This window comes from Poecilia reticulata, linkage group LG13, assembly GCF_000633615.1.
Source record: "Poecilia reticulata strain Guanapo linkage group LG13, Guppy_female_1.0+MT, whole genome shotgun sequence".
NCBI classification, from domain to species: domain Eukaryota; kingdom Metazoa; phylum Chordata; class Actinopteri; order Cyprinodontiformes; family Poeciliidae; genus Poecilia; species Poecilia reticulata.
Genome location: NC_024343.1, coordinates 16,194,941 through 16,210,914, shown reverse-complemented (window position 1 = coordinate 16,210,914; position 15,974 = coordinate 16,194,941). Strand labels below are relative to the sequence as shown.

The following is a 15,974-nucleotide window of genomic DNA, read 5'->3' as shown; positions in this document are numbered from 1 at the left end:
TATTTTTAGTTTTGCTTTACTGTTGCATTCATATCCTAATCACCTGTGTACTCTCCCTCGCCCCCTGTGCCACTTTCTCCCTCAATCTCCTCTCACACCTGCACACAGTTAGCTAATCAGCTAATCAGCCCAGGTCATTTGTTATTCACCCACACAGTATTCAACCCCTTCTCTTTGCTGGTTCCTCCTGTTATAATAATGGCAATTCATGTTATTTTCCTGCTGGTTTTTGTAAGTTTTCCTATGATTTTCGCATAAAAACTTTCCTCACTAATAAGCTGCCGCTGCCTCTCTGCATCTGGGTCCTTCATCAGCCAACCTACACATGGCAAAACACAACCAGGCAATAAACTTTTCACATGTTTCACCTCAAGGCTTTCTGTTGGCCTGACATATAGCATCTCAATCAAACACACTGAGCTTTGTGTGTCGTCATATGTGGAAAAAATATGGAAAAGTTGAACAGAGTTAATATTGCTGCACAGCTGCATGCGATAATATGGTAAATGATATGCAATAAATGCTCAAATGAGTGTCACTCATTGCAGTCTTTCTCCTTTAGGGCAACACTTACTCTCTGCTTTCAGAAAAGCTTAATTTAATAATGTTTTATTTGCATTTTTCTTTCTCTTTCTGTTTTTTTTTTCTTTTTTTTACCATAAATAAATGTAGGCCTTTCACAGCAAGTTTCTTAAGAGAATAAACAGAAATTCATTAAGACTGAAAAACAACCAAACAGTTTGAGGCAGTAAGTGCAAAAGTCCTCGAGGCACAAATGCTAACATTTTATCTTTCTGTCTCAGAGGCTTAAAGCAAATTGCCCAACTGTGCTTTTAAAGAACTTAAACTTTACATTAAATGTGAAAAATGTCCCACACACTTAATAATAAATACCCAGAATCATTTCATTGTTGATATGCATAATTAAAAAGTAATCAATAACTGCTTTATTAAAACACGTCTTCCACCAGAATATATATATATATATATATAAAAAAAGTCTGGTATGATACAACAGCTTCCTGTCCTTACCTAACCTTGCGTGATAACAACAGAGTCATTTTGAATGCACTCCAATTGGGGAAAGCTTTGATAGCTTCTCTAATCTGAAAGAAAACAGCTGGCTTTGAGGTTATTGTTCAATTCGTGAAGAGAATATGGAGATCTATCTGCGAAAAGACGTCCACAAACAAAGCTGTTATAGAGTAATGGCAAACACGGGGTTCAGGAAGCTGGGAGAATAAAGTCCTGCTGAACGGGTTTCACACAAAGACAGATGTCACTCATGCCCCAGTGTCAGGTGTAGGTTATGGTAGGAAGACAGATAAAGTCTTGGTTTGTCTTGAAAACAAACTGAGATTTTAGTGGCGTATATATTTTGAGACAAGCCTAAAGTAAGTTTCTATTACTGTCTGGGAACATTTCTGCTATTTCCAATGGTCATCTCCCTGATTTCAAAAACAGCACTGAGTCCTTCCACTGAGACTAACTGGGATTAAACAAATGTCTTATTAAACTACAATAAGATAGACAGACGGTTCATTAGGGTGTTAAGTCACTGTAAATATAGACTTCAATCACGATGTGCGTAGGTCCGATTTCAGCCAGGGTAATTGATACTCTGTTGTTGTTAAATTAAAAGTTTATGTTATCTAACCATCAAAGTGGAGAGATTGTACGTTTAGACTGCATTGCTTAGATTACAGCGTTGTCCCGTAAGAAACCATGAATGTTGGAAAACTGGTCGAGCAACATTGACGGCACCAACCAGCTCTGCACTTCAGCTCCACCCACAAAGGGCAAAACTCTGTGTGTTTGCCGTGAACTTTCCTGTTCACCTGAATGAGTCACAAGTTCCCGCAGATCGGCTGGGTGAGATGGATCTGTAGGATAAAAGCGTGTTTCAGTTTAGGACTGGACTCTAACGGCGGCCTAAGGATCCTTGTACTCATGGATTGCTCTGACACGTCACCTGGACACTTCAGGGACTTCAAGAGGGACGACTTTGAGGCAGAATGGATTAAGGTGGCCGAAGGTAGATTTGGTCATGTGTACCAAGTCAAAGTCAAGCTCTGGCGGGAAAAATGTGCTCTGAAAACCTTTGACGCAACCTTGTCTGCCAACAGCTTTTACAGGTATGAGATACATTCAACTCTCTGGAAGGTTTTTCATCTTTTATTCAAGTGGAAAGATCACACTATGGACAACAAGGATTAAAAAAGAACTGACTGCACACATTTGGTTTCAGGGACCTTGGTGTTCCACAATCCGGATTAAAGGTTTCTGGCTTGTTGTTTAACATCAGACCCAGTTAAGCTTCCCCTGATGGAGTCAGGTTGCATCAGATCACTGAAACCTGGCCAAAACTGAGTGTTTTAGCAGGATCCCAAACACGTACTGGTTTTAGAGTGGATGAGTCTGGCAGACGTTAAACTTTTGATGGTGTGTTTTTATGTCCATGAGCTAAAACAGAGGCAAAGAACAGAGCAAATTGAGTTAAATCAATTAATTAAATAAGGAAAATAAAAATAGTTCGTAAATAACTACTTGGTCATACTTTTGTTGGAGGTTCAGTTTTTTGAGGGGCATTGAACCAAACAACAATGGTTGTGTACATGAATTGTTTTTGTGCTATATGAATGATTTTGACGTTTAATAGATTGCAGACAAAACATTCTAAATTTATATTATGAGGACTTTTTAAGGATTTTATAAGAGCGTTTCCATCTGCCACTCTCTGGTAATCAGTACAGGAGCCAAACAGCATGTGTAAAAAGACCCAGCTGTCAGATTACTGAACTCCTGACTTGACAATAACACTGCACTAAGCCACACTGATGACACTTAATATATCTGTTGCTGCTCCAAGTGACTGTATCCTATATACTACTGTTTTACCATTATAACTCAGGTCAGTGTTACTTATTATCTCTCCAATAACCAATTGATGGTTCTTTTCATCCTAGGATCACTGCATTGCTTAGTTGTGTTTACCAGCACATGGCAAAGTAAATCAATCTGACAATCTAATTTCACCTTTATGCATCCAGGTCTTTGTTTTTTCTTTTTTTTTTTTTTAAAACAACAAGCTTGTTTTGTTTTTGAAATCATGTAGACTTTTAAACCACACTCTATATATTTCAATATTCTTTATAAAGTCAAAACTACAAATATCTCCTCATTGTTTTTTTTTTTCATTTTACTTCACAGGAAAACAGAAGATGTGTTGTCCACCATAGCCAAGCTGAAGTTTAAATACATTTTGTCCATCTACGGCGTGTGCAGCGAAGCTACAGGTGTTGTCATGGAGTACATGAGTAACGGATCCCTAAACAACCTCCTAGCCAGTCACAGCTTCATGTGGCAAAAGAAGTTCCAGATGATCCATGAGATTTCTATGGCCATGAATTTCCTTCACAGCGCGAAACCTCCGCTGCTTCATCTTAACCTCAAGACGTCCAACATCCTACTGGACGATCACCTGCATGTCAAGGTCAGTGAAGCACCTCTCTGGATGACATTCATTAGCGATGTATGATGATGAGTTATTTCAACTCTTCTTGGTTAAGGTTTCAGATTTTGGTCTTGTCCCCTGGGAGGACGGCATGTGCAAGGCGACGTTCATGGAGCGCCTGACAGCAAGAGGCAACATAAACTACATTCCTCCTGAGGTCTTCACCGAATGCTCCGATTCACCGGGAACTGCTTTTGACGTTTACAGGTGACCTGCTAGCGGCTGTTCTCAGTGTCCACAATCAGAATCTCTGCATTTCATTTTTTTTTTTTTTTGATTCAGTGCACAACCCAAAATTCACACAGCGTAACCTTTGCTCTCTTCTGTATTCTGGATGTTTCTGATGTTTTCCAGTCGAACATTTTACTCCCATCTGACTCGCTCTCTCTTGCCCCCCCCCCCTTTTTTTTTTCTCAATATTTTATTGGATGTCTGAAAGGACAGGAAAAGTTCTCAGCGCTCTTTTTGTGTGAAAGAGCATAAGTCACAAAGTTTCCTGAATGCACATAATGTAAAATTATACATTTATTATTGAAAATCCTTTTCCTGCTTTGATCCGCAGCTTCGGGATAGTGATTTGGGAGATACTGACACAGCAGAAACCCTACGCAGGTAGGAATGAATTATTTGAAATGAATCACATCTCCACATCAAACAGATTTATTACTCTTACTTTAGCAAAGAGTCATGTAACATTTAACAAGGTCAAAATGTGTTTCTTAGACTAAAATTCACTGAGGCTTCAAAGATCTCACTGCTGTATTAGAAATTAAGTCGGTCCTTTGCCATGTATTCATAGAAAATCTGTTTTATTTGTCATTTTGTCATGTTGAAACCAACAAAAGACAATTTAAACACGATCGCTTCTTTTTGATGCTTTTACAGAGAAGAATCTAAAAGTTATTGAGCATTTGCATTTAATCCCCGTTACTATGACATTCCCAAAGCATGTAGTGACACTGACAGGCTGGGTAAGAAGAGCACAACTTAGGAGAAGTAGACAACAGGCATTTATTTAATCTGGGGGAGCTGTAAAAACTTCACAGCTCCGGTGAGAGTGAAGTCCGGTGAGCTCTATGTTAGCGCCTCTTCATGCACTCCTAAACAGGGTTAGAGAAAATTACTACACATTAAGCTGAACAAGATTAGAGGCCGTCGAAATCAATGGCATTCATAAAATCATAAGCTATGAAATTCAAGGTTCTAAATAGTTTAATTACAGCACAAATAATATTCAAAGATAATAGACAAAAACTGTACCAAATTTTTTTAGTTAGTCCAGTGAGGAAGTACACTTTTAAGTGCTGGAGACGAAAAGCTTTTGAACTTCTCTGCAGCTGTTTCATGTGTCTTGGTCCAATTAGTTTCAATTGATGTAAAATATCCTGAGAAGTACGTCTGCGTATACCAGATGAAGCGAATTGAACTGACAGACACATCTTGTGGTCGCAGGGTGCAGTGTGACCAAAGTGCTGCTGCAGGTATCAAAAGGGAAGAGGCCCTGCTTGGAGATGATTCCTGAGACGAGGCCCCCGGAGTGTGATGAGTTGATCTGCGTCATGCAACAGTGCTGGGACACGAATCCCCAGAAGAGGCCCCTATTCTCAGGTTCCAACGTCAGATATTATAATTAAAATAAATAAATAAATAAATAAATAAATAACAGTTTTAGGATCTTGTGTTTTACGTGCATTTTCTCCAATTCATGCCAGTTAAGCTTCAACAAGTAAAGAAGGCGACACCTCTCTTGTGCTGGTCTGTTTGTACATTTATCAAAACAGCATGTGCTTACACTTCGTCTCGGTATGAAAACCGAGACACGAATAGGTCTTTCGAGAATCCTCTCATGAGTGCGACTGAAAACTACACCGGTAAAATTAGATTTAATCAATCCCACAAGGTTTTTGCAAGCACACGAGTGCATCTACCGGAGTTGTTTTGTGTGAACACCAATCAGTGTCATGTTTATTTATAAAAACCTCATCTGCCAATTTGTAATTATCCCCCATATCACTGTTTGTATTACCACATCTGTGACTGAATTTAGTGCTAAGCCATGCATGAACGTCCCACACCAAAGCAAATTTTAGACAATCCCACTGGGTTTTTGAGCTACAATCCAGTCAACACCTTTGTGCTGTCGACAGTAATTTATTTGTTCAATGTGATGTTTGTCTTTAATATAGTCTTAGTGGTTTCCTGCTTTTTGTTTGCAGACACTGTGAGGAAAACAGAGACTCTGAACGAAGTCCTGAAGATCCCAGGAACAATAACTGGTCAGAGGAAAGGCAACGCTGAGCAGGAATCAAAGTATCCCTGGATGTTCTCGCCAGTACACAAAGTTAGTCCACTCTGATGATCTCACTGAGCTTTGCATCTAATGTATTCTTCTGTACGTTTCTCTGCTGGCGTTGCATTGTGCTCACCTCAAACTTCTCAGTGGCTGTCAATTAACCTTTCTTGACTTTATTTGTGATTTCTTCTCTTTTCTCATTTCAGTTTTTGTTTTGTCTTTTCTTTTGTATGCCTGCTTGACCTACGGCTATGTCCTGTTTTCCGTCCTCTGATTATAACTGTGACAATCTAGTCGTATAAATTGTTTGACCATATAGAATTGGCCTACGAAGCTGCATTTATTATAAGCAGTGTAGGCTGTTAGAAAAATATTGCAAAATTGAATTTACAAAGTCTCTATATGTGTATGAGAACTCTTGTTACCAGTCTGAATAACTGAATGCCTTAAAAAGGTACAGGCCCTATTAAGCTTTTTAAAACTATAACCACTCATTGGTTGGCTTTGTAATGAGATAAACATAACCTCAAGTTTACAATAATCTGTATTATTTTTAAAAAATTGTCTTTCTCCCTTTAGGTCAGTTTACCTGAGATGTCTGAAACACTTTCAGGTAAGTCCAGGTAGATGGATTCACATAGACAACTGGGACACAACTGGATTTTGGCTGTTTAGGAATAGAATAGAATAGAATAGAATAGAATAGAATAGAATAGAATAGAATAGAATAGAATAGAAATGTCCTACATGGGGACATCTCTGTGCAACAGCAGCAAAGTGACAGGCGATAACAACAAATAGAGTCACTCAGACAGAATATAACATATGTAAAACAGAATAAAGAATAAAAAGTAATGCACAGTAAGGGTAAGATTTTGACATAATAAACCATGTAGTTATAAGGTACTACAGTCAAGAGGAATGTGCAACTGAATTGGCTAATTAAAAATTGTGCAAAGTGTGGTGAGCTGCTTCTCTGGTCCAGCTGAAGAAAAGCATGATGCTGCCACTGACACCTTTTTATAATTTTTATTTCCAAAAAGCCAAAAAGTTTATTTTAAGAGTGTCAAGGTAAAGGAGGCTGGATATGAATCAATCCCACACTTTTCAGATTTATATAAGTCATTTAACGTTGTCCATGTTAGAAATGAGTTTAGTTGCTCTGACGCAGAAACACTTACGCGTAAAGATTTGAGCTTAAAAATGAGCTAAATATTTGCAGAACTGTAAAAGTATTGCTAGTCAAGAAAGTGACTGGAAGTATCACCATCACTTGTTAGCAAAAGGTGTGAAAGATTTCATTAGTATTGATTAAAGGAGTTGTTCTATTTCACTTGTTCTGCATGACAAAGTTAAACAAGTACATATGAACACACATGGTCTCAAAATCAAAATGCAAACACTTCACACCTTAAGGTGACTGACCTTAAGCTCCCCTTTCACCAGAAAGACGAACCCTGCAGCATTTCAATGCCTGCAGTTATGTAACAACGACAGAAAAGTTGTCTTTAATAAAGAAAGAAAAAAAAACAACTCACAATTTAATTTTACTATGTAGTGATCAGCATTTCTGTCCTTTGTTTTCCTTTTGCAGATGACCAACACGGCAAGAACAGCATTCTCTCTATGCTGGCCAAAAAGGACTTCAGTAGTTTCAGGCAGTCTGTGAAAGGAGATGACGTGTGCACGCAGTTTTCGGGCCAAAAGAGCCTCCTCCACTTCACGGTAGCCAGCGGTGATGCAGAAAGTGTCAAGCATGTCCTGAGTCTGGGTGCTGAAGTGAACTGTACAACCGCCAGAGGTTACACTCCCCTTATCATCGCTGTTTTGCAAAGGTCTGTATGAAAATCTGGGCACAAAGTGTTCTGTGAGTGGAGCAAGGCAGAGCTGTTGTTGTTGGAGCTTGAATATATTAACATTTTGTGGAGAACACTGATGAACTTTTCGTGCGATACACATTTTGTTCTCTTTGGAGCTCGGAGAGAAGAATAATGCCGCTCTTATTCAGACGTGAGCAGTAGAAGAGATTCTTACTTATGACCAAAAGAAACAAAAAGGGACACTTCGGACACAAACTGATTCTCACTTTTAAAAGACGTGAAAGGTAGAAGAACGATCATTCAACAGGGTGGGGGTCCTACACAGGGATACGAATACTTTTCTAAGTGCCAGTTTAAGAGGACAGAAATATGTGAAAAATCTACTGAGTCAGTGGTTTAGATAAACACAACCAGCTGGGTCAAGCATTCAGCAGATAAGACACCAAGCAGCTTATCTGTTCGTGCTTTCACAGCGGCATGATCACAGAGGAGATTCTCTCTGTGCACGCTGCGTAGAAAATTAAAATTCATAATGACGTGTGTAAGTGGAGGTCCTGTTCAGAACACAGGCCAATTATGGCATACTGTGGATCAAGTGCAAGCTGTCAGAGATATCGGTAGATTTAGGGCAGGAAATGACTACCACACTAATTTAATCTCGTTTTGGTCACAACAAGGTAGAAAACTAAGGCCTGACTGTTAATACATTGCATTTTCTGACCCGAACTGGTACTTTTTTGAGCATTTGCGCCCATACACACCCAATCACATTAAGAAGAATCACAATGTGATTCTTCTTAATACAATTTTGCAGATGAACCAACAGAGGCACCTCTTAAAGGAGAAATATTATGTAAAATTGACTTTTTTGAGCTTATATTTTTCTAAAACAGTAGCAGTTTCATATTATATTCGATGTTGTCCATTATCGCTCCTGCAAACCATCAAAAACATCTTGCCCTAAGTGCAGCGCATTGTGTGTGTGGGTGCATAATGCTGAAAAAGCTTTGATCTGAAAAACTGGTCAGCAATTATAAGAAAGGTTTGAGTCCTGTAGATATTCATTGTAAAGAGTACCAGTAATTTTCAACATGCCATTTACATTTATTTTTTTCCAAAACTGCATACATTGTTTTATTATCTCTGAAAGATGCTGGTCTCCTTTTCTAGCAGAAATAAAATTCCTGGTTGAATGTATATCAATTTAAATCTTAACCTGCCAGGGATGTGAATAATTTTATCCACCCATCCATCCATTTTCTTACACCCTTGTCCCTCAGTGGGGTCGGGAGGTGCTGGTGCCCATCTCCAGCTAATGTACCGGGCGAGAGGAGGGGTCACCCTGGACAGGTCGCCAGTCTGTCGCAGGGCAATGAATAATTTTATACTTTACTGTAAACTATACAGCTGCAAATTCTGCATCCCTAATCCTACTTGTTTAATTTTTTGTTTTGTCTGTTATTTTGTCCTACTGACTTTGTCTATTTCTGATTAAAGAACACAAAGAATATTATTTTTGAGAAGGGTGAGGCTAAGATAAATGTTGCCTTTCAACGCCCGATCTAATCTACCCGTCATTGTGTTTTAAGTTTAAGGTTAACAAGCCAAGCTATTTAGAAGGATTTCACTTATTGACCTTAAAAAAAGAAATGATAACTTTGATGTGGTAACTTTTTTTCTATTCTACTAAGAAGTGATTTACATTCTTCCTCAACAAACAGCAGAACATAATGATGTCAAATTACATCTTTTTCCACAGGTTTTATGACATCACCTGTTTGCTGCTGGACCATGGCGCATCTACATCGCAGGGGGACAAAGACCAGTGGACGTCGCTGCATTTTGCTGCACAGAATGGTGACGATAGAACCATCCGCCTCCTGCTGGAAAAAGGAGCCGCGGCCGACGTGCAGGAGAAAGCCGGTTGGATGCCGCTCCACCTGGCGTGCCAGAACGGCCACGAGACGGTCGTGCGCCTGCTGCTGTCGCGGATGTCAGAGGACGCCATCGTAAATCGGGTGGAGGAGGAAGGTAGAACACCGCTCCACGTTGCATGCTCCTACGGCCATGTCAACATCGCCAAGCTTCTCATGGGTCGCGGCGTGGATCCGAACGCTAAGGACTACTCTTTCTCCACCGCTCTCCATCTGGCAGCCGAGCAAGGCCATAACCGTATAGTCAGACTCTTGTTGACTAAGGAGGTCAAAACTGACATTTCCGACATCAGGAGATCTACGCCGCTTCATCTGGCTGCTCTGAAGGGTCATGCTGGCATTTGCAGGCAGCTGCTTTCCAACGGGGCCAACCCGAACTGCAAGACCGATCAAGGGTGGACTCCCATGCACCTGGCAGCCCTAAGAGGACATGAGGCTGTGGTGGTCCTTCTGGAGAATAAGGGCGGTTCGGTGAACGCAAAAGGCCAGAATGGATGGACTCCACTGCACCTGGCCTGCCACCAAAGTGAATCTGAGGTAGTGCTGAAGCTTCTGGCAGCAAAAGCTGACCCAAACGTCAAAGAGGAAAGTGACGGATGGACACCCCTGCACCTCGCCTGTGCCAGTCTTTGCTTTCCGAGTGTCCTCCACTTGATATCGCATCAAGCAGACATCAATGCATTAAACTCAGGAAAGGCAACACCTTTACACTTAGCTTGCCAACATGGCTGCGTGCCCATTGTTAAAGGCCTGCTGCTAAATGGAGCAGACAAGACACTGATGGACTCGTCTGGATCCACAGCTCTGAACGTAGCCCAGAGGTGTGAAAAATGGGAAATCGTTGAGCTACTGAAAAACGAATGTGAATTGTAAATTACAGCAATTTTTATTTTTTTGAAAATTGACTACAGTATTGCTGACCAGGTCATTTTGACTTTGGTGTGACATTTTATACCAGGATGTTGAAGGTTTTTGATAAGTTTTGCCATTTTTGTTATGACAAGGATATTTTTAAAAAGTGGATTAGATGCAGACATTTAAAGACTTCTAACATTTTGTTTGTCCAACATCCAAGTACAAATATATAAATATATAATTGAGGCCGACTTAGATTTTGCTCAGGCCAACTAAATAGGCCCACGATTGGCTTTTCACAGATTACTGTCATTTTTCTTTATAAGCACATGATAAAACTAGTTGGCTAACCAGCAGATCATATTCATATAACCAATAAAGATGAGGCCATAACAAAGCCTATGAACAACACCACATGTTGTGGGGCAGCGGGTTTTTTTTCTTGTGTGTTTATTTTGTTTGCTGAGCTTCACAAGGCGCCTCACCATGGTGTGGTGACCCGAGTGGTCAGCCGTATCACAAACATCCAGTATAGATGTTTTCCATATTCAAATGTTGCTTTGGTTACGTGAGAATACCTGTTTTTATTACATTTGTCAAACAATCCTGTTATCTTAATGCGAATGACGAGCTAAAAAAAGAAAAAGAAAAAAAACAGCACTGTCTAAAATGGTAGTGCCACTATTCCCGAAGCAATGTGTGTAAATTTAAGAGAATTGCTTTCATGAGTGTTAAATCTGAAATCTACGACACAGTGAAACATGACAGGGAGTTTAAATATGGGATTCAATGTGCATTATTCTTGTCATTGGGAGAAAAACGAAACAAAAGGAGAGTGGCTGTAAGAATGTCTACACACCCTCATTTCATGTAGACACATTTTTATTCTAAAATCTGGCTAAATAAAAATTGACAGTATTTTTCATAAAAAATAAAAATAAAATAAAAATCCACTGTGTGCCTAATGATAGGATAAGATAATTATAAGCCAATTCCAACACAGCAATGGGAGCGCTGCACAGCTTGCGCCATGCTCAGAGTGACATCTTATTAAAATTAAATGTAATGCCTGTATTCGGGAGCATCAGTGACCTACACTATGCTTTCACAGGGCTCATCCTGCATCTGAAAGACTCAAACGTCTGGATGGAGAACCAAGAGTTCAAACTAACGACATGACTATAAATAGACATAAACTGGGATAAGATTTTTTATCCTGCGCTGCCAAGTAACGGTGTTAAGCATGAGATTTCAGAAGAAAATAATGTTTCCCACCTCTTCACTGTGATTGACCTCCATGTAATTTAGGTTCTTTCAGGTTGGTTGATTACTCTTTCACGCAGTTTTGAATGATTGTGACTGAAAGAACAAAAATAAATAAATAACATGAAATCATTAAGCCTCTTTCTACTGTTTTGGTTGGTAGGAAAGTAATTGAATATTGATTGCCTGCTCCATTTGTAATCCCTTAATACATTTGTGTTGCATAAACAATACATTTTGTATCAAACCAAAGTGTTGGTTATCACATTAAATGCAATATTATAAAACATTTCCCATAACCTTGATCAATGGAGAAGCCACATAGTGTCAGACTCTAGCAGAACATTTGTTTTAACTTTTCCATCTTAATGAAATCAAACTTATATAGTTTGATGTTTCTGGACTGTGGGAGGAAGCCAGGGTACCCAGAGAGAACCCACGCATGCACAGGGAAAACATGCAAACTCCATGCAGAAAGACCCCAGACTGGGAATTGAACCCAGAACCTTCTTGCTGCAAGACAGCAGTGCTACCTACAGCGCCACTGTGCAGCCCCACTTCATGACTTAAATGTGATTAATCATGTACCAATTACAGATCCCGTCCACCCCCCCAATTTGTAGATAAATTTTGTAATTTCTATTTGGTGCTGTCACTGCATTTCGTCAAAACCATCAGAAAGAGTATCATGTAATGAACGAAGTGGTGGCCATTTTGGATAATGGTGATGTGACTCACTGTTATAGTGGCATCTTGTATTGGGGCAGCTTGCTCTTTTGGCAAAAAAAATAAAAATAAAAAGTTTTAGTACTAATGTCAATGTTGGGTCTTGAATGGTGGTGACCCTGATTGCTCCATCCAAATTGAAGTGCATGCCCTCCTCTCTGCTAATATTCAGTAGTGGTTTTTATGACGTACCTTGTTTTCTGGACAACCAGGTTTTAAATGCTGCTGAACATAACAACACTTATCAAATCAGGCAGGGAACCAGAGAAAAACGAATCCAAGAGTCCAGCATTCAGAAATCTATACATTAGATTAACAATCTTTGTGAACCCTGATTTGTTTAATTTGCTATTGTAAAGCATTTATTGTTATCCTTTAGTTTGCAGTTTTAATTAAAATTCAGTGTTCTCTCTCTCTCGTGGCCAAATATGGGAAAAGTCCTGGTGATCATATCAATTGTAATAAAATTACAAATACCAAAGCATATATTGTTATTGTCTGTGTTTTCGTAACGCCCAGACAGTGAGTACCCTACGCAGATAGTGATAAGCAAAAATAAACACATTAAATTCATTCCAGAGATATGTCTTGATTAAAAACTAGGTACCAATAGCAAATAAATTAATTTGATTTTAGGAATACAGTTTACTACATAGGACGTGTTGTTTTGTTGCTGCTGTGACATCCTTTAAATTTATTTATGATACTAAAAATTCCTCATAACGCACACAACTTAATAACTTTAGTTGTACATTAATCACCTATTTTAGTTGTTTTGGGAGAGTTTCAGTGTAAAATGCAGAGGCATAAGCTTAGCTTAGAGCCACATGGTATGACTCACTGTTCCCATCCTACTGCTGAGCTATGTCACCTAAAGACTGGAACCAAACCAGTTTTTTTTCTGGGTTTTTTTTAATCTGATGACACGTTTCTGTGAAACGCACTGCTGTGCCACTGCGCGATCGGTCTAACAACTTTTTTTTTTATCGATGAAACCCGTCTTTTGTTTTCCCTCATACCTAAGCTGTTGGAGCAGCTCCAGGAAATAAACAATACACTGACTTTCCCACCTATGTCCAATCAGAGCCACTTAAATCAATGGTTTTGCCTCAACCTTTTTACGCAGACATGCAACGACACATCGGATAGGTTCTATCTCGGCCAGTAATTGGGTTTTCAGGCACCTAAACTAATTTTATTTCCTAATAGGGAGACAAGCAGGAAGAAGATAATGTCATGTAAGTTGTTGTTACCACAAACAAACAAAGCAAAACAAAGACAGGGGGACTGCAAAGCAGTGGCCTTTAAATTTAATGGTCATGGTGTTCTGCTATATTCTCTCTTAATTAAATAGTTTTGACTTTACTTATTATATTTAGAATGATGATTTTACCAGAGCTGTATTTCTGGAGTTATTGTTGTATATAGTTGGTTCTAGTTTGCCCTCAAATAATCCTTGGGTAAACCACTGAACCTCTTTTTATTCCTCATTCTGGGTTGTTTTTGATTACAATTTGAGGTCTAGGGGCCAAATCCGGCCCCCCATAACTATTTTTCTGGCCATCTAGATTCTACAGGGTCACATAAATATTTACAGTCCTAATACTTGTTTCAGGTCACAACTGTTAACCTAAAGTTGTGGTTAAATGTTATTTTATCAGTCAAATCAAATCAATTTTCATTTTTATAGGACCAAATTACATCAATGTCAAAAGATGCAATTTTTTTTTACATTTTAAGAATTACAAATTGAACATGTATAAATTTTAACAGTTTGTCAAAATGCGGTTTTGTCAATATATTCTATACACAACCAGCCGTTTGAGGACATTAATGATTTTGATGTGACCCCCCAATGAAAATTAGTTTGATGCCCCTGGATTGCAGGGTTTACATCATGAAAATGTATCAAGAACCCTAAACAAAATCACTAAGCCACAAAGTTAAACTTTTGCTACAGTAAATTTTTGCTTTATTTTTCTAAGTTATAAATCCTTTTTTAACTGCATGAAAACTGACCTCTTCAACAAACTTCTGTATCCAGAATGCGTTACTCTGAGACTTTGCAGAAGGTTTTAGTTTGCATAACGACATTTTGTGCATGTTTGAACTCAAAGTCTGACTACTTGTTCTGTCATCAATGATTTCATTCACATTTAGCCTTCAAAGGTAATTGTTGATATTCTCTAAGGCTGCAGCAAAAGCTCCCGAGCCGTGTGAAAAACACTGCACATGTTTCAAGATGATTTGGCAGCAGAAATTTGTGGCAGTAGTTTATAAAGATGCCCAGAACAACCTGAACAGGCTCGTTTGACTTTCAAGGTCCAACGACATACCCTGCCAGGATTTGCAAATTGCTGCGTCGTGTGCAATGACTGCCAAAAATGGTAAGGAGAAAGCGCGACGATGGATCCAGCTGGACAAGTTAGCACCACCATGCTTCCACCCATTCCTGCCAGCAACAGTGGGAAAAAGTTACCAAAAGATCTTTTTTTATTTTTTGTCTGACCATTGAACATGACCCATGGTGCAATATTAATTATGCCATGAAGGGTGAGGTGGGTTGTAGCAAACGTAGATTCTAATTCACTTGTGCGCAGTCAGACAACAATCTACTGAGCTGGAATGTCACAGAACCAGACGGGGTGATGCTAGCAAACAATCGGTTAATCAACAACAAACAGATATGGGAATGAATCAAATAAAAAAAGTTGAATTGTGACTTAAATATATTTTTGTAGGTTCTGAAAATGATCGCTAACATCAGCATAAGTAAATCGCCAAATTCAACTTCTGGCTCAAACCTATAAGGCTGAATCCCTTGCTGCTGGAACTATGTGTTTGACAGGATTTTCAAAAAGTCCATCAGAATATGTAGCAAATGATTTGCAGTCCATGTCAGAATCTGACAGAAGTTGCATAATGTTTACTAAAGCCAACAAATAACCTCATAGCTCTTCTTTGTGTGCTTACAGACCTGGTTGGTGTCGATGACATGCATTGCTTTAAATGATTGCCTGACACTTCTCTTCCTAAGAGCAAATATATATTTTTTACAACTAAATTGCTAAACTTGCAGTGAAGTTTGATTATGTATGAAAATACCATCTACAGGGTTACATAAATAGCTACGGATGAGTTTTCAGCAACATCTTGATAACATAAAAACAACATAGTGTCACCTAGAAGTCAGCATTGGAGTTTGTGTTTGCTACCCACAACTCAATTATATTCCTTGCATCTCATTTAAGTCATCATGTACAGGCATGAAGATCCAGATGATGCAGAGGGGCTCTCTGAAATTCACACCACTCATTGTGATGGAAAGGATGTAATCTGGTTGTTTAGCATCTCAGAAGAGAGACTCTCACAAGGCCCCCCTCGTAACACACACATCATGAAGCTCAGCGCTGTTGAGCAGCTGCAGTTGTGACTGACGCAGCTGATGCTTCTGGTCCAGGTGTGCAGCCTCCACGGCTCCAAGCAAGTATCGAGGTAAGAAGTCTCCTGTCATGGCCACTATAATTGACTGAGTGATCCCTTCTGGCTCCTGGGGGGAGGATTTCATG

General features: G+C 39.2%; 1 protein-coding gene across 1 annotated transcript; it reads left to right on the top strand.

Moving 5' to 3' along the window:
• The first annotated feature begins 1,522 nt into the window (after positions 1 to 1,522).
• ankk1 (ankyrin repeat and kinase domain containing 1) lies at positions 1,523 to 11,354 on the top strand. The gene is made up of 9 exons (XM_008425672.2): positions 1,523 to 2,135; positions 3,211 to 3,493; positions 3,570 to 3,721; positions 4,077 to 4,126; positions 4,967 to 5,122; positions 5,731 to 5,855; positions 6,387 to 6,420; positions 7,402 to 7,642; positions 9,387 to 11,354. The coding sequence occupies exons 1-9, from the start codon at positions 1,843 to 1,845 to the stop codon at positions 10,432 to 10,434; spliced, it is 2,382 nt and encodes a 793-aa protein (XP_008423894.2). The 5' UTR covers positions 1,523 to 1,842; the 3' UTR covers positions 10,435 to 11,354.
• The last annotated feature ends 4,620 nt before the right edge of the window (positions 11,355 to 15,974 follow it).